The sequence below is a fragment of the Pelophylax lessonae genome, assembly GCF_965119305.1.
Source record: "Pelophylax lessonae genome assembly, chromosome: 1".
Taxonomy (NCBI): Eukaryota; Metazoa; Chordata; class Amphibia; order Anura; family Ranidae; genus Pelophylax; species Pelophylax lessonae.
Genome location: NC_138768.1, coordinates 523,880,841 through 523,899,770, shown reverse-complemented (window position 1 = coordinate 523,899,770; position 18,930 = coordinate 523,880,841). Strand labels below are relative to the sequence as shown.

Below are 18,930 nucleotides of genomic sequence, written 5' to 3'. Positions count from 1 at the left end.
CTCCTGTAGGGGGCAGCATAGCCCAATGGTTAAGAAGATTCTGGAGCTGTGTCCATGAATGAACGAAAGAGAAATTACATTTTAGAAGGCAGGCAAGGTTTCACATGTGAAAAGGAGATTAAAGCTCAATCTACTGGCTAAATAGGAGATTTCAAAATGCTAATAAGTCATGTTTACCAAACTAAACTAAAATGTCAATGTTGTTTTTTTTTTTTATTCTTGACTTTAATAAATAAATAAGAATATATATATACAAAGCAAATAGTAAATATACTATCTTTTTAATTGTTTAACTCTATTAGTGATGCTGCCAGCCCTGGAGCTAAATTTCATTTCCGCACCAATAAAGTGGCCTTGCTCTTGCATAAAGATGAAAAAATGTAAATGGTTATGTGGGTTCTGTATTGCTGCTTACTCTCTTTTACACTATATATATAATAGCAAAGGCTAATAATGACAGTTGTGGTTCAAGCAATAAAGCAGCACAAAGCAAAGTCTGCCAATAGCAAACAATCAAGATCAAGCCATGAATTGGTATAACTTCAGTTAAAGGGATTCTTAGCCCAAACAATGCACAATAAAGTATTTACATATTCTGAACAAACAGTAAGGGCACTATAAAAAGCCCTAATTTACCTGTGTAGCTATAGACATTGTGGAAAAATGAATCTTCAAAGTTGACAACAGAGGCACTGAAACCCTATTTTTTTCTCAATAACCTTCTATTGAACCAGAATCTTGTGAGACAGAAAGTGGGGTTGATTTTCTAAATCTGGAGAGTGCAAAATCAGGTGCAGCTGTGCATTGTAGTCAATTGGCTTCTAACTTCAGCTTGTTCAATTAAGCTTTGAAAAAAAAAAAAACTGAAAGCTGCACCAGATTTGGCACTCTCCAGTTTTAGTAAATCAACCCCAGTATTCCCTCTGTTAATCAGGTGCAAACCTATGCTAGTTTTTCTTATTTTACCCTGAAATAGGTCTGATAATGTGACTCATGCCACTCCTGACAGATACTGCTATACACCAACTAAAACCTAACTTTATTACTAATTACTTTGCAGTACAAGAAGCCAGAGAGGTTGTGCAGAAAATGGCTTGTTTTCAAGCTATTTTACTGTTTAAAGCGGAACTTAACTCCCTCAATCGACATTGACTATTTTTAATCCTTATGCTGCTAGCATTAATAAAAAAGATAGAAAGGTATAGTCTATTTACTTACTTTAAACTTTTTTTTTTTTACATTTAGGGCTCTTTCACACGGGCGGTCCGTATGTCCGCAAATCATCCTATTTTTTTGCGGATGATTTGCAGACATAATGTAAGTCTATGGCATTGCGGATGTCAGCGGAATACCATCCGCTGACATCCGATTTTCTTCCTGTCAGTTCTGTTCGATTTTTTGGAACGGAACAGAACCCTATTTTTGTTCCATTCAAAAAACGGAAAGGAAGGAAAATCGGATGTCAGCGGTGTCATCCGCTGACATCCGCAATCCCCATAGACTTACATTAGGTCCGCATATCATCCGCAAAACGGATGGGATGATATGCGGACACACGGAGCGGATGACAGAAATGTCATCCGCTCCGTGAAAAAAAAAAAAAAAAGGACCGCAGCGGAGCTCTCACACGGACCGCCCGTGTGAAAGAGCCCTTATTCTGCTACTTCCTTGTTTCCAGGCATAGGCAAAATGATGTCATACATCTCATGAATCTTGAGGAAGGGAGGAGGGGTTTTCTCAGCTAAAGCACCCTCTCCTGCCTGCATGCCTGAGCTATCGGCAGATGGATTCCCGGAAGAAAATGCTACATGAATCATCTGCCTTTACTCAAGATAGCCACAGCCATAAATGCTGGGGGTGATTTTCCAAGTGATTTCTCAGCAAAACAAAGCAAAAACACATGGATGGATGGAATATTAAAAACAAATGAAATAGCATTTTTAGATTGTGGTGGTCAGGTACAGTTTAGATCCGCTTTAAAAACAATAATATCTAAATAAAAAAACAATATCTATATTCTAGGAACATGTTTGGCGTAAGGTAATTCTGATTGGCTCCTCTATGATACTACACTTTGCAGTTACCTTTTCTCGCATAAGTCTTTTAATTTAAATGCGGTCTACAAAATTATTCAAATCTGGACTACTGATTACAGCAGAGATACAGACCCTTGCACACATTTCCATCCTGGTAGTATCCTTGAGCACAAATCTGAGTACACATGCCATTGTGAGACAAAACAAGACCATCTTCACAGGAAGTACACAAGTTTAGGCCTGGACCACTGCAGGTTCTACAAGACAGGTGGCAACCTGAAACAAACACAGACAAATGATGGACCACCAAAATCCAAGATGCAAGAAGACAAAACTGCAATCAAGAAAATCAATTCAAACTTAAGCAATAAAGGAAATGCATTCTAGTTATGATGCTTGTATAAACCTATCAGTTTCCCCCTTTGGACCTTTCAAATTACACTAAATTGCAAAAGCAAGATTTTTGCTTAACAATTTGTTCCCCGTTGAGTTTTATATGCCATAGGTTTTGTTATTTTTTATTGACTAACCACAGGGTCAATACCTAGTTTGCATTCTTATTTTTACTCTCAGGCTTTGCTCTTATTCTGTAGAATGAACAAGTCAGGAGTTTACTTGAATAGGTTAGATGTATTATAATTGAGGAATTCAATTAGCATTGCAATTAAAGCTATCATTCTGTAACACCTTAACATCTGTATAATATAAAGGTTCTATTCAAATGCCACTGAAGAAAATGAACAAGATATTTGATATTCTCATTATACAGTCAAATGTACATGGTGTTTATATTACACAAATATAAGCTTAATGTGTTAGGTATATTTTAAACTATACAGATATTGCAAAACGTATAATTATAATGCATTTGTCTAAGACCACATGCACAAAGTTCTCTAGTGTAAAATCCAACTGTGTTGCCCCCATGCATGCACGTCCAGTGTATTTCACCGAGCATGACACTTGTGCTCTTGGGGAAATATGCTGTATTCGCATGCGCTGGCAAATGCTGGTGCAGAAACCATCTGCATTTACATAAGAATGGCTGTACACAGCACCTGCAGCTTCCCAAGCACGGGAAAGCACTGGGGATTTTACACTAGAGGCCTTTTCATGTACATGACTTATGCCTTAGCCATGCACAGAGTCATAATTGTATTATTTTAGACAAGACAGTATGAAATCTTATTTCATCAGTGCTGGAGTTTTTTGTGCTCTATGCAAGCTGACGTCCAGGGGTAAAGGACCTGGTGAGTAGATAAGATTCTCTGTATTGCTCACCGAAGGTCTACATAAGTTTAATGGCCATATTACATTTGTGCCTTACCTTTACAGTTTTTTCCCTCTACATAAAAGCCAGCAGGACACTCTGGAATACAGCGGTCTCCAAGAAAGTAATATCTGGAGTACTGGCATTTTAAACACATACTTCCAGTATCATGTAAATTGGCAACACAGTACTGACACTGTGGATGACAATCTAAAATAAAACAGAAATTATAATTTTCAGCTTTCAGCTATGTAAATTTATTTCATACATAACTTCTTTATTCGCAAAAATATTTAAATGGTTAGGCCTTTTTTGCTTTGTTATTGAATGGCTTTCAAGACAAGCATGGAGACTAACATTGATCTCTGTGCCTTTAGTACTTTCTAACCCATTGACTTACCTGATCTGACTTTCACATCTATGTATTTGTTTCAGATCAGTGGTTCAAAGTACTGAAGCATTTTAGAAGAAGGCCAGTATTGTCAGGCTTCATAAACCTCTGATTACTGATTCCCTTTACAGAACATTCAGTTTATCTTTGGGTTGTTGTGCTTTTTAATGATCTGCCAATATTCCATAGAGCAGCCAAAAATTGATAAGCACCTATTTTTCTGAACACCACAACGTATGGTTCCTGCATTATGGTGCACTGTACTGTGGGTATTCTCCACTACTGTATTAGTGTTTTGGTGTATCAATCAAAATAAATGGCATTGCAACACACTACTGTATACCATGCTTAATACCATAGGAGAGGTTTTCTTTTAAAAGGCATAACATTGCACACTTTGATTGCGATCTAGTGCTTCTTCAATACTAATACTAATTAGACCCTTGCTGATGACCTCTCTGTCAAAATTCGTAGTCCTTTAACAGTATTGCTTTTACTTTGTCAAAGAAGTAAACGAATGCCTGGGACACATAGTAAATTTTTTTTTGTTCCACCTAGTGGTCTGAACAAAAAAAAAAACAAAAAACGGAGGAGCTCGCAAGGAGTGATCTCCCTGCTGTGCAATTGTGTTCTAACAGGGGAACCGCCCCTCTTTCCAGAACACACTGGTCAGAGCTCGCAGCCATTGACTGAGAGTGCTGATTGAATGTTGATCAGCTGGTGGTTTGCCAGCATGCGCAATCGACAGAAGCTGGTCATGAGATTGGACAAAGACCTGTAGACACGGCTAAATTCAGCTGATATTTGGCCCGTGTGTACAGAGCTTAAAGTGTTATTAAACCCTGGACCCTGCATTCACTATATCTGGTCTCCCAAAGTACACAGAACATGGAAATGCTATTATTTTAGTAAATTTAAACTGCTAAATACCTTTTTTCATCAGCAGTTAAAGCAGTCTTGTGACTATGAGTGTCTGGTTAAAGATGTTAGTGTTGTGGGTTTAGTAACCTTTAAGGATGCACTCACACTGGAAATTTTAAATGAACTCGGGCAGGGTTCATTCCTTAAGTCTGGGTTGTTTGTGTAGTATAAATGCTCCAAACCACACCCAGAAACTGTAAAGTGATTATAAGGTCAAAAGGATTTTTTTAACCTTAATCCATTCTAAGCATAGGGTAAAAACCTTCCAATAAGCGTCCTCACCCCCCTCCCTCCCATTTAAAAAAAAAAATATTTAAAAAATTGCACTCACAGCATGAAAAACAATATGTGCAGCTTTAAAACTATATGCTTTAAACTATATTTTGCCTCATCCAAGATTGTCGCTGAAGTTAAACACAAGCTTTTTGGCCGCGGGAGTACTCAGAAACAAACAGAGGGGTAAAACAACTGAAAAGAAGCTGAGCAGCAGCTACTCAGCAGTGGATGTTACAGAGTCCTATACTAACCCACTTGGTAAAACAAGGGGACAATGTAATCTGGTGTGGTGTGTTATGCCTATCCTCAGGTTCCTTCCTCTGTCTGGAACATACCCACCTGGGAATGCCACTGTTATCAACACTTTTTCTTCCTTACACAGAACTTTATATTGGATATGATAAACACTAAGCATAAACACACATGGACTTTTTGTGTTTTTGATTGTTTAAGTACATATTGGCAAGTGCTGTCCTCCCTCTCAACTAAAAACAAAAGTTTTTTTCTGTCTGTCTGCATACCATTTGGAAAATATTCATTCACTTACTGTCCCAAGGCAGAGAAAATCTACCAAACAGAGTTGAGTTCCCCTTTGAGACAACTAATCCTGGAACAGGTATTCCTATTGGTTTTCCCCTTTGTCCTTGTTCTGGGGACAGCTCTAAAATTTTAAACTTCACCTTACTTTCTTTCTCAGTGAACATGGTCACCAGTAAAAATAGATGGTCTAACCCTTGACTTCACTATCCAAAACATGAAAAAAAATTTGTCTGGAGATACAATTTAAGTGTAGGCAGATGTAATGTGATTTATAGTATTCTTTCATTTAGCATGCAACCATTCATAGAGCAATTGCATGCTGATGTAAGACATCTTGCTGGTCCTTGGAAAAACTTTTATTACAGCTTGCATTAGAATTTATCTCTGAAGGCATGATTACTGTCATCAGTTCCAATACTTCCCCCTATGGATTATAAAGGAACCATGACTTTTACATTTTCTTCTAAGAAGGAAAGCATGGCAGTAATTCCTACTTTCACTGAAGGCATAATGACAGATATGAAGGAGGTAATGTGCGTGCATAAAATGTAATGCACCGCATATTAGCAGATGGCTCACACTGACTTGCGCTGGTATACACTACTGTAGAGAAGTACTTTCAATTAATGAAATAAAATATAAATATTATCATATACAAATCCACTTCATTTGTAGTGTAACACAGCTTTTATTAGTAATAACCAAGTTAAAAGGATATAAAGCTTGATAAACAAAGTGCTTTACCTTGAAGGTCGAAAGTTAGATTACATTTCTTAAACTGTCTAGTTCACATAGAATATGTAATTACACTCAATAAATAAATACCCTCCTTTACTAATCTTTCTGCAGTAACTCTACTAGTAGCTTGTTCTCAGTCAATGTAATGTACCTGTGCTATTTATCTGTTGTTTGCATTAAAAATAAACTTGTCATGACAGAAACATGGAAGCTTCAATTTTTCATCTCACCTTTGTTATGCTAGTTCCCTGGCTGTCATGTTGAATCTCCAGCTTTTATACTTTGAATCACTGACCTAGTATGCAATATGGACCTGTGACTTTTTTTCTGGCATTCCTAATCTGCATGCTTGTTCCAGATGCTAAAGCTAGCGAGTCAACATAACAATCATGTGCCATTCTCTGATGTAGGAGCAATGGAGGAGAATGTTTTTTCTGTCATGATTTGTTTTCTATGAAGCCAAACATCCATGAAAATGCTATATTAAATTAAATATTATGATCATATCATAACATGCTCTTAAAGAGCAGGAAATAAAGACAGTTTAACTGTTTTTGGGAATCAGTCTTTTTGGCATACATGATCATTACTACATTTTTAAACAGTATTAAAAATATTCATATCATTAAATAACCACAGTGACTTATTATTGTAAACTTTTTGACTGTGACAAATAGAAGTCTGGATACATTTTAGTTGCAAAACAACCACCTGGAGAAGTGATTGTGTTAAGGCCTTTATGGTATGTAATGAAATTGATTTTAAATGGAAATTTACCCATAACAACTTGATAAAAAAAAATATTCTTTACCAAGGAACATACATTCCACATTAATAATTATGCTATCAAAATTAGTGTGTGCCGAAATTTGCCTCCAGCATTGCTCCTGTTTCTTCTTGCTGGAGGATGGCATTTTGCTGAAACCCAAAGCCCCTGAACAGCAGTCAATCATAAAGCTGAACTAAACCCATCAGTTTCAAAAAACAGTTACATTCCTGGAATGCTGGAAATGCAAACTGTCATATTTGCTTGTGTCCTCAACAAAACTGTCAAACCATCAAATGGCTGGTGTCATAACTGATCACATGTGCAGCACTATGGCATTTTCAATTCAAACAGAAGCAGCTTCCTTGACTGTAAAGATTAGAAGGGTTTAATTCCGCCTTTAGGCTGTCGGCAGACTGGCCTTTACAAACTCAGCATTGCCTAAAAATGGAGAGGAACTGGGCATTTACAGAGCAGGGTGAGACAGTATATTACTGGATGGATTTTAAACAGTGTAGGCACTTATTTTTAAAGTTTTACACAGCTATACCTGCAAAATGGGCCAGCCTGAAGTGATTATAATTATTAATAATAGTATACATGATTTATATAGAGCCAACAGTTTACGTAGCGCTTTACAATATGAGGGTAGACAGTACAATTACAACTTAATACAGAAGTAATTAGAGAACCCTGCTCATTAGGGCTTTCAATCCAAGAGGGAGGGTCAAGAGATAAAAGAGGTAATAACTGTGGGGGATGGGCTGATGGAGAAAATAAATCTGCAGTTGTTAGTTAGGGGCCAGATTGGTTTCTCTGAAGAGATGAGTTTTCAGGAATCGTCTGAATGTGGACAGAGTAGGAGATATTCGGACAGATCGCGGTAGAGTGTTCTAGAGGATGGGAGAGGCTCTGGATATGTCCTGGAGGTGTGCATGGGATGAGGTGACAAGGAAGCTAGAGAGCAGGAGGTCTTGGGAGGAACGAAGAGAATGATTTGGCTGGTATTTTGAGACCAGGTTAGAAATGTAGCTGGGGGCCAAGTTGTGGATGGCTTTATAAGTTATTGTTAGTATCTTGAATTTCATTTATTGGGTGAATGGAAGCCAGAAAAGGGATTGGCAGAGAGGGGTAGCAGACGCCGAGCAGTTAATAAGGTGGATGAGCCTGGCAGCAGCATTCATGCGAACTGAAGGAGGGATAACCTATTTAAAGGTAAGCCAATGAGGAGGGAATTGCAGTAGTCAAGGCAAGAGATGATCAGGGAGTGGATTAGAAGCCTTATGTTGTCACTGGTTAGAAAGGGGCGTATTTTGTAGATGTTCAGGAGGTTGAGACGGCAAGCTTTGCACAGCGATTGGATGTGGGGCTGAAAGAATGGAGTCCAGGATTACACCTAGGACCTGGGCCTGCGGGGACAGGTTGATAGTTGAGCTGTTGATTTCGACAGAGACATCAGGGGAAGAGGCGCATGGAGAAGGAAATATTATGATCTAGACTTATTTTTCTGACTAAAGTTCCACTTTAAGAAAAAGGTTGGCTGAAAGAGATTTCACTGCATGCAGGAAAATCTATCATGAGCAATCCTTGATCTTCTGAAAAGGGTAACTATAGTAAAAATGACTTTCACAGAAAGCCGTTAAGAATGACAAGCTTGTTGAAAAATTACATTTAGTCTATAACAGCCTTACTGGATCTTTTTGTCATGGAAGGACTCTCGAAATTATTTTCAGGTCTTGGGGGAACCTCTGATAAAAATTATTATATTCACAGCTCACGGTAGATTTTTCATGATCATTAAGCTGTAGAAATGTTAAAATAGGGAAATAATGAATGCAGTGTTTCTGGAGTATTTGACAACCAGATCATTTTTAACACCACCAGCCATATACAACAACATCAAGGAAGGTGAGTCCAGGCCCAGATAATCCAGTCTTAAGGATGATGTCAGGGCAGATTTTTTGAAATTGATGTTCCAACCAAACTCTTGCAGAGTCCATACAGTAATTGTCAAGTCGCCCAACAGGGCTGAATGTGAGTCTGCTCTTAATTGGAGATCGTCCAAGTGCCCCAGTACCGTAATCCCCCGTAGTTGCAGTAATGCCAACACTGGAGCCAACACTTTTGTGAAGACCCTGGGGGTGGAGGCGAAACCAAAGAGTAACGGCACACATTGATAATGCTCTTCTCCTACAGCAAAGCAAAGAAAATGCTGGTGTCCTGTGTAACTAGGGATGTGTAGATATGCGTCCTTGATGTGTAGAGATGCCACTACCGTGCGAATGGACTCCATTCAAAACTTCTGTACTCGTACAAAGCGGTTCAGAGCCTTGAGGTCCAGGATTGGACGTACTTTGCCTTCTTTCCTGGGCAGAGTAAACAGGTTTGAATAGAACCCCTAAAAGCATTCCCGAGAAGGAACTGGCACAATCACCACTTGCGACAGCAGATCTTGTACCGCCTCTCTTAGATCCCTTAACCGGTCTGGAGATAGGCGTGGATTGAACGGGAAGAACCTGTCCGGTGGTCGAGACTGGAATTCGACCTTGTAACCCGATCGGATCAGTTCGTGGATCCATTTGTTCTGAATCAAGGAAGTCCATGGTTCTGGAAAGAAGCAAAGACATCCCCCCACCCAAAAAAAGGGGGGAGGGCGTCCCTTCATGCAGATGAGGATTTGTCCACAGATCCAGATTGGCCTGTTCTCAGCTTGCCCGACCATGGCTTCTTGGAACCCCCAGAAGACCTGAATGGCTTAGTAGTTTTAGTATGGAGCCCGCTAACACATGCAAATGGCAGGACAGAGACTCAATCCGTCTATCCACTGGGTCTGTAAATACCTAGGGCTCTTCCACCGGGACCACAGTTGAATTGTTTAGTCTGGAAACCGGATGATCCACCTTAGGTGGCATGGTCCACCTAGTGGAAACTGTATCCTCAAAGGGGTAACACCTTTTAAAGTGCTTAGGCGCCACTAACATTTGTTTTAATGCACCCCCCCCTGTTCATCGACAATGTTGTCAAAAATTTCCGGGCAGGGAAACACCTTGCCCGACATCTGGGATTTGCGGTTGCCAAAAGACACTTGCGTCCCTGACGCTGTAGACTTATCCACCATTTTTTATAATATATATATATCATAATCATATATGTGCCTCCACCAGCGTGCTTTCCTGCGCAGCTGACGAGGAAAGAAAACTGCTGTAAAAGCAGACAGGGGCTGCGACCCGGAGGGTACCGCATCCGCACTAAGGGGGTCTGTTGGTGAGATTTGGTCCTGGGACTCCATAGCACTGAGTATAAAAAAAGGCAGTGTCACTTTAGGAAAAGTCGCAAAAAACGAGATCCGCACACCAGCAGTACCACAAGTCCCAGCCCTAACACAGCCTGCAGCAGGGTGAGTGAGGAATACCTACAGGGACCCAAGGAACATACCACCAAACCGATCTGGAGGCTTCAGGAACATTCTGTGCAGGGAATAGAAACTATCTGACACAGGAAACAGAAAAGCACCTGGGTCATGCCTAGAGCCCCTTAGCACTCCCTTGCTGTCCAGCGCTCGTGGACCTCAAGGAAATGGCTACCCCATGCATTCCTACAGGGAACTACCAAAACCTGGCTGCTCATGCAGTTCAAAGAGAAAATGATTTATATTGATGCAGAGCAGAAAGCCTACAGCAAAATGGTGGCCCCCACGGTGCACCATGCAGTCTCCAGGACCCCACCCGCAGAACCGCCGCAGCGGCTGAAATACATCTGCCCCCCCAGAGGTAGGAACTTGCTTGTGGGGGGGAGGGGACAGCCAAGCCGAGGGGGGCCTGGAATCACGAGAGGCTAGGGGAACCGAGGGATACCCGAGGATCAGTCTTTCCCAGGGAGGGGGACCACGTCAACCCCAAGACCGCCAGAGAATTGGGGGGACACTTACTCACCATACCACAGCATCAGGTGGGCACCACTCCGAACAGACTACCTCTCCACCCGGGGTGCGGGTGCTGACGGCCAAGAGGTACGCTGCGACTCAGGGCATCCCAGGTAGTGTGCATTCCGGCGAGGTTTTACTGGCGGGCCCGACCCTCCATCAGGGCTCTGTCGTGGCGAGGCCTAGTGCTGGACTATAACCTGCTCACGCTGAGGAAGTCCTGTGGTATCGTGACGCAACGCGTAGGAAACCCGGAAGTGACGTAACGGGACGTGACGTAGGTCCCCCAGGGCTTTACTGCATACAGTCGGCATCAGTTTTAAATGTAAGTTTGCTATAATCTTTGGAAATAAATACTTTTATATACTACACCATGATGGCCCCATTGTTTTGATGAGCTATAAGGAGCAGAGCGATAAGTTACCAGAGCGATTCCAGAAGGACCCACAGCCCCTCTTGGAAACCCCCCTAGGGAAAGGAGACGGGACCAGGCTGGGACAGACGTTGACCCCCCGGAGATAGTAGGACTGCGTTGAGATAAGGAATTAACCACTTGCCGACCGCCCACAGTATATTTACTGTGGCAGTTAGCCCCTCCTGGGCAAAGTGATGTATTACTACATCACTAGCCCAGAAGCCTGTAGGGGGCGAGTGCGCGCTGCCAGAGGCGCGCTCCCGCCCCTGCTCGTTCCCCTGCATCCCTGCGCGTGTGACCGGCGGGTCCGATGTCCGCTAATGTAAACAAAGCCGCCTGTCATTCTCCCTGGTGTAACAGCAGAGATCATACGATCCTGCTATGTAGGATCGTATGTCTCTGTGGTTGCATGAAAAGCCACACCCCTTTACAGTTAGAAGCATGCCCCTAGGGACACATTTAACCCCTGCATCTCTAATAAAGTTAACCCCTTCCCTGCCAGTGTCATTTTTACAGTAACAGTGCATATGTATAGCACTGATTACTGTAGTAATGTCACTGGTACCCCCAAAAGTGTCAAAAATGTCAGTCAAGGGTCCGATCTGTCCACCGCAATGTCGCAGTCCCGCAAAAAAAATTTGCAGATCGCCGCTATTACTCGTTAAAAAAAAAAACAATAAAAATTACATAAATCTTTCCCTTATTTATTTTTTTATTAATTTCAGGTACTTATATAGCGCTGTCAATTTATGCAGCGCTTTACATATACATTGCACATTCACATCAGTCCCTGCCTTCAAGGAGCTTACAATGTAAGGTCCCTAACTCACATTCATACATACATAGTAGGGTCAATTTTATACAGGATCCAATTAACCTACCAGCATGTCTTTGGAGTGTTGGAGGAAACCGGAGTACCCGGAGGAAACCCACGCAGGCACAGGGAGAACATGCAAACTCCAGGCAGGTAGTGTCGTGGTTGGGATTCGAACCAATGACCCTTTTGCTGCTAGGTGAAAGTGCTAACCACTACACCATAAATAAACACTATATATATATATATATATACAAACATACTTTAACTTATTTCTAGTTATTTATTATATTATAATTCATGATTTTGTGTTTCAAACTTTATCATACCCAAGATGTTATAAAGAAGAACGCACAGTAAAAAAAAAAATTTATATGTAAATAGTTGGTTTGGGCTGCTCATTCTTAAGAATTATATGCAAAATAATGGTACCGCTTTCAGCACCTAAAATCCAAAAGAATCATACCGCCAGGGAGGTTAAGCCCCATTTTTTAGAGATATCTAGTAAACACATGGCATGTTTTTCCAACAGGGATTGTTGGAAAGCTTGTATTACTTAGTTGTAAGAGGGCAAAGAGATCAGGCTATTTTGTCTATAACAGAAGTGGCAGATTAAATTATTTTCCCATTAAAAGAGAAAAGGCGTGATTAGCATACATCTGCATAAAATGGCACTGTCCTTGCACAATGCCTGTTTACTACTGCAAATGAAAATAAATTATAAAACCAAGATAACCTTTTAAACAGGTTGAATATGGCACCATATTTTTAGAAATAATCCTGGATTACTTGTGGGCTCTTGTTTTATTATTATTTTTAGATTTACATATTTATGTAAGCCTACATTCTGTAATGCAAACCTATTTTTCTGTAATTATGTTTTCTTATTCATTGGCGAAAATCCTAAATCCAGTAAATATACATTCACTTAATGCAAACTTGGTCTACACATCTACATGCATAGTTAATATATAGTTAATAAAATGTAAAAGAGTTGTTTTAATATAGAGATTGTTGCACCAACGAGGCTGTCATCTATTTCCCCTATATTTTTCCTAAAACCCTCTCATTCCAGCTCTAATAGCACAACAAATGTTACATTTTTCTGGGTCAGTCACTTCAAAAGTAATGAAGCCAAAGATAGCTGGCATTTTTATAAGGAGTTCAGCAATGGCAGCCCCCATATTTCTCTCATGATAGATATACTTTTAACGGTCACCCGACAGTCTAATCATTCAACATTCAACTGGTTCTATTTCTGTGTAGTGATTATGTTGCCATCTCATTCCACTAACCCTTTAAAAACTATTGCTCTTAAGAAGCTAGTCTAAATAGTGAGTTTTCTTATTCTAAATTATAAAGAATCCACCAAATGATAGCATTGGTTGGTTTTTTAATGAGATTTCAGTCAAGCAACTGTGAAAAACTAAAATACACTTTTGTTGCAAGTTGATGGCCTTTAATGAATAAAAAGATGCATGGGAAATAACACTTACCAACACAATATCCTACTAGGTTAAGGTACTGTCCATCAGAGCATGAGGTTTTGCAGCTACCAGCAATAAGACTAGCATGAGGGTGGCAAGTTAGACATTCAGCATCGGAAAAACCACTGCACTCCTTACATGATGGGTGGCATGCTGAAACAATGGAGAACAAATTGCGGTGAGTAATGCTACAAAATAAAAACATTACAAACAATGCCTATGCTATGCTTTTCGTGAAGTTGCTAGTTCAATAACGCAGTACCTAAGATAAAATAGAACAGCAGTATGTACTGAGCAAATGTAGCAGGTGAACAATCATAAAGATTCATGATTCACTGTATTGGTAAAAATATAGCTACTTACTTTTAATATACTTTTATGAATAGGCTTCCACTGTTTATGGATTTGGTAGTGAACATATCAAACAAATTTACTTGCAGGATTTAGTTACTTTGTGTGTCTAAAGAGGAACTCCACAAAGTAAAAATCACTATCAAAACTGCCAATTCTTTTTAGGAGATATACACTCAAGTTACTTTTAAAATGAGATTTCCTCTAACCATTGAGGAATGCAAGGGTGATTAGAAGAAGAACAAAGGTGCTTGCAGCTAGGTAAACAAAGATCGAGACCACAGATGATGTTCTGTTTTCACAGTGCTGGTACTAGCATCTAGGTAAACAAGAGAGCAAGACAACCTCTAAAGCCGCTCTAACCAGAGAAATACAGGAAGGAACACCAGACTAAATTAGTTGAAATAGTCTAAGATAATTTTAATAGTTGTTAAAAAAAAAAAAAACAGCCAATCTGTCTTGGGAACAACACCATTGCCCTTTCATAAAAAAACTCAACACAGGAAAACAGGGCTCAACATGAGGAGTATCAATGCAACAACTAGTTGTTGAGCAGCAATAGATGCCTCCATTGCTGGTCAGCATCCAGCTGCCACATTGTTATTCCATAAGAGTATAATACTGGCTCTCAAAAATACATTGTCTGTTTTATTCGGCTTTTTAACAACAAATACAATTATCATGAATTCTTGGTTAGTTTTGGTCTGGGGCATTTTTTTCTGTATTTCTATGGTTTGAGTTACTCTCAGACGCCCTATGAGGGAAGCCTTGCTATGTGGGAGGTGCTTCTTCAGAGCTTTTTTCCAAGTTTCCCCTCATTTCACTGCATTTACAAGTTTGAAAGTTCCCAGCATCTCTTTAAATACAGTATGTTGTTCTGGAGTCTAAAGCAGGTCTGTCTTGCAACAGCAAATCACCTGACCACAGCTGATGCTGCACAGCTGCTTGCACAGTGCTCTTCTTCATTGTACGGGATCTACAGCTGTTGTAGCCAAGAGGATGAGATCAGTGTGGATGATCCTTTAATAAATACAGGTGGCAGACACTGAGGTGTGGTGTGATTCAAAACAAGTAAAAAGCCATGGCTGCTTCCTATGTTCTATAAAACTAGTTCAAGGACCCCCATATGGGGGAAGTTTGGACAGGCTGGAAACAGGGATCATTCCAGTCAGGATTTTAAATATAAAAATATAATATGTTATGTGACTTCACTTAAGGTCCCTTTCACACAGGCTGGATCCGGTTTTGCTCAGCAGGGGATCCGTCTGGTGCTCCACCTATGCAAAGCAGACATGGTCGCAGTCCGCTCTGCTCTCTGGGCAGCTGGATGTAAAAGGACCGGCTGTCTGATTACATCTGAATGCCCTCAGATCTGAACTGGCCAGATAAAGACGAACGGATCCCCTTCCATTTTTTTTTTTGCCCAATCGGATCGGACCTGGAGGTAGTCAGGTGTAAACAGACACAAGTCCATTTACATCAGGAAATTCATAGAGGAGAATGGAGAGTCTGATTGGGTCTGGCTAAAAAACGGACAGCCGAACCCCACCGGACCTCTCGGGCCTAGGGCTTCTGGAACTACTTACCATGACAAACTGTATCCTTTTTGTAGAATCCCTCAGGGCAGACTGACAAGCATGCCCCATAGTGCAGAACATTTGGAGTAGGGCAGCCAGTACAATTTAAATTATTTCTTCCACTGCAGCTTTTACATGAAGAGTGGCATTCTGCAAAAATAGAAATGAAGAAATTAAAAAGTAAAGCTACAAACATAGGCCAATACAGCCATCATTTAAGGCCTGTCAGACTACATACATCTGTATTAGTTTACTAGGTTTAAGTAATAAATACAAAGTATTTATTTAAAAGAAGTTTACATCCACACATCAACTGCACGTGTTGAGAGCCACAGAACCACTTTTATTTCTGAGCTGAAAATAATTAAGGTCCTTTTCCAAAGATGCCAGACATTCTACTAGCACTTTCCCTGTTGATTGTGATTCTACAGAAGATGTTATGACCCAAGAAGCATCTGAAATGCCACTGATTTAGGCTTAACCTTCAAATGTCTGTGGCTTGAGTTTTAAGAGTCCAGAACAAAATCCCAATAGATTTATTCTTCTTTTTTTATAGTTTTTATGTTTCTGGTCAAAAATACAATTGTATATGTGCTTGCAATGGTTGCTGGGCCCTTACTTGGTGAGTTGACAAGCAGGATACAGAACTGTTTACTCAAGATAGTATAAGGTAATGGACAATTTACTATCCACACCACAATGAAAGATCATGAACCATACATAAGAAAATATTTCTTGGAAAGTGAGGTTTTCAGTTCACAGAATCAACCATTTTCCTTGTAAATACTCCGTAATGTTTAATCAGTTTTAATGCCTATCTAAAGTCTTGCTGCAGTTAATCAAAAATGCTAATTTCAAAACCACACATAAAATATTCAGCCATCAAAGGAGCCATTTTGGGAGAGACAAGCACAGATGTGTCCTTATAAAGAGTTCATGCGTTTTATGGCTTTCACCATCTTTTCATTCCTGTGCACTGAAGTTAAATGAGGCATTAAGGGTGTAATTATCTAGACTAGTATAACATTATGGTGCACAACGTGTTTGTCATCAGTTTATCATTCCCTTCCCACCATTTTTACTGTATACCAACTGTGTATTTTGCCACGGATGAGAGACTTAAGACCAGTTGCCGTTACGTTCTTTCCACAATATGCATCCATTAAACAGCCAGGCCATGAACACAGAATACATTGATCACATTTTGCTGCAAAACTGAGTGTATTTATCAAAAAAAGACTCATTCTAATTCTCATGCATATCCTCAGCTGCAGTCAGCAGGACTACTTTGAGATCCCTCATTATATTATCACCAAAGAAAAAAAATGCTTCAAACCTTTACCTATATTTAAACCTGTGGTACATCCAAAAGGTGATGGCAATATCAGCAATTTAGCATTTTCAAGGTTCTAAGAGTCAGTGCTATGTGCTGGACTACTAATCAAAAGCATATGTTATAGTTCTAATAATGTTGGCATACAAATGGATTTTAAAGGGTTAGGTCACCTTTCCCAAAAAACTGCCTCCTCAGCTAAAGGGCACCTCTAGTTTAACCACTTCTTGACCGGAAGGTTTTACCCCTTTAATGACTAGGCCATTTTTTGCAATATGGCACTGTGTTACTTTAAGTGACAATTGCACGGTCGTGCAACGTTGTACCCAAATAAAATTAATGTCCTTTTTTTTCCCACAAATAGAGCTTTCTTTTGGTGGTATTTGATCACCTCTGCAGTTTTTATTTTTTTGCTTTTTTACTTTCTGCTATGAAACGCAGCTAATAATTTTTTTTTTTTTATTAAACTTTTCTAATCATTTTAGGCCAGTATGTATTCTGACACATGTTTTTGGTTAAAAAAAAAATCCCAATAAGCGTATATTGATTGTTTTGCAAAAAAATGATTACGTCTACAAACTAGGGGATAGATTTATGGCATTTTTTTGTTATTTTATTTATTTTTACTAGTAATGACAGCAATCAGCGATTTTTAGCGGGACTGCAACATTATGGTGGACAGATTGGACACCTACCTGACACTTTTGAGGGGACCAGTGACATTACTACAGTAATCAGCACTAAAAATAAGCATGGTTGCTGTACTAGCGACACTGGCAGGGGAGGGGTAAACACCAGGGGCGATCAAAGGGTTAAGTGTGTCCCTATGGGATGCTTTCTAACTGTGTGGGGGTGGACTCACTAGATGAACAGAGAGATCTGTTTTCCTGAATAGCAGGAACACAGGATCCCTGTGTTCATCTGTGACAGAATGGCGGTCTGCCGCTGTTCTGTCTCTATGGGGAGCAATCGCGGGTGGCCGGCGGACATTGCGTCCACCGGACCCCTGATTGCCTCCCTCTCTGGCCAATAAGCGCACGCCCCAAATGGCTATTGCAAAAAACTATGTACCGGTACGTCATTTCACGCAATGGAGCTGACCTGCCGCTGTATATGTGTGGCGGCTGGTCGCCAAGTGTTTAATACAAACTATGCCGCATAAGCTAAAGTTAAATAATGCCCTTGATATAGGTGTAGGCCATTTAAACAACTCCCAAAGTCTGGCTGATAATCTCCCTAGAGATAACATTCCCCCAGTCCCCCCTTGCTGGTATAAAGTTGCTAAGGCACTCCTAGGCATTACTACTCACCCCCCATCATCACAGAAGCAAGCTCTTTCTCCATTTGAAACCCCCTTGCATGCTCTCCCTCGCCCCCTTTGCAGCAGATCTGAGCTCAGCAATGCTACAATAGAGGTGATAGCGAGCTGCACATGTATGGGGTTTTTTGAGCTTGTGGGAGTGTCTTAGCAATGTCTTAGAAACAAAACAGAATAGGGGAAAGCCATCCTTGGTCATTTTTCAGCCAGGCTTTGGGAGGCATGTAGACAGTAAGGGCATTATCCAACTTTAGCCAAATTTGCACAGTTTTTTTTTTATCTACATGGGCCCATTACCCGCATAGGTAGTTTTTCGGTAAAGATGAACTAACCCTTTAACGTCAGCAGCTCTACCTGGGAAAGTGTTAGAACACACTTGCTGGGAAAAAGTGATGCACCAGGGTCTCCTAAATTTCTTCCAATCCAGGGTGTAGTGAAAAAAGAAATTTCCAAGTCCAGTGAAGTAAAATTAAATATCAGGGTCCCAATCTTCTATTTTACTTTAAAAAAATCTTACATTTTTAAAAGTTTCTGGAATTGCTATGACATCGCCCTATCTTTCTTTTGAAGAAGATGGGTGAGAATGTTCCAACTGTTATTTCATAACTTTGAAATCAGTTAGTTTATTTATATGTACATTAGAGAATGTATGCTGGCCAAAACTGTTCAAATTTAAGGGTTTTTTTTTTCTATTTTGCTAATTTCCAGCAACAGCATATTGAAATTAAAGTTGTGAGTGAAACATTAACCTCATCTACAGGCATATTTGCTGAAG

At 40.1% G+C, this 18,930-nt stretch overlaps 1 protein-coding gene across 1 annotated transcript in view; it reads right to left on the bottom strand.

Moving 5' to 3' along the window:
* Positions 1–18,930, bottom strand: part of FRAS1 (Fraser extracellular matrix complex subunit 1) — an 843,167-nt gene that overhangs the window by 318,211 nt on the left and 506,026 nt on the right. The window contains exons 19-22 of the mRNA XM_082266873.1: positions 15,514–15,654; positions 13,586–13,729; positions 3,364–3,516; positions 2,169–2,312 (exon numbers count right to left, since the gene is read on the bottom strand). Coding sequence (XP_082122999.1) covers positions 2,169–2,312; positions 3,364–3,516; positions 13,586–13,729; positions 15,514–15,654 — 582 coding nt within the window. The remainder of the gene's footprint in view (positions 1–2,168; positions 2,313–3,363; positions 3,517–13,585; positions 13,730–15,513; positions 15,655–18,930) is intronic.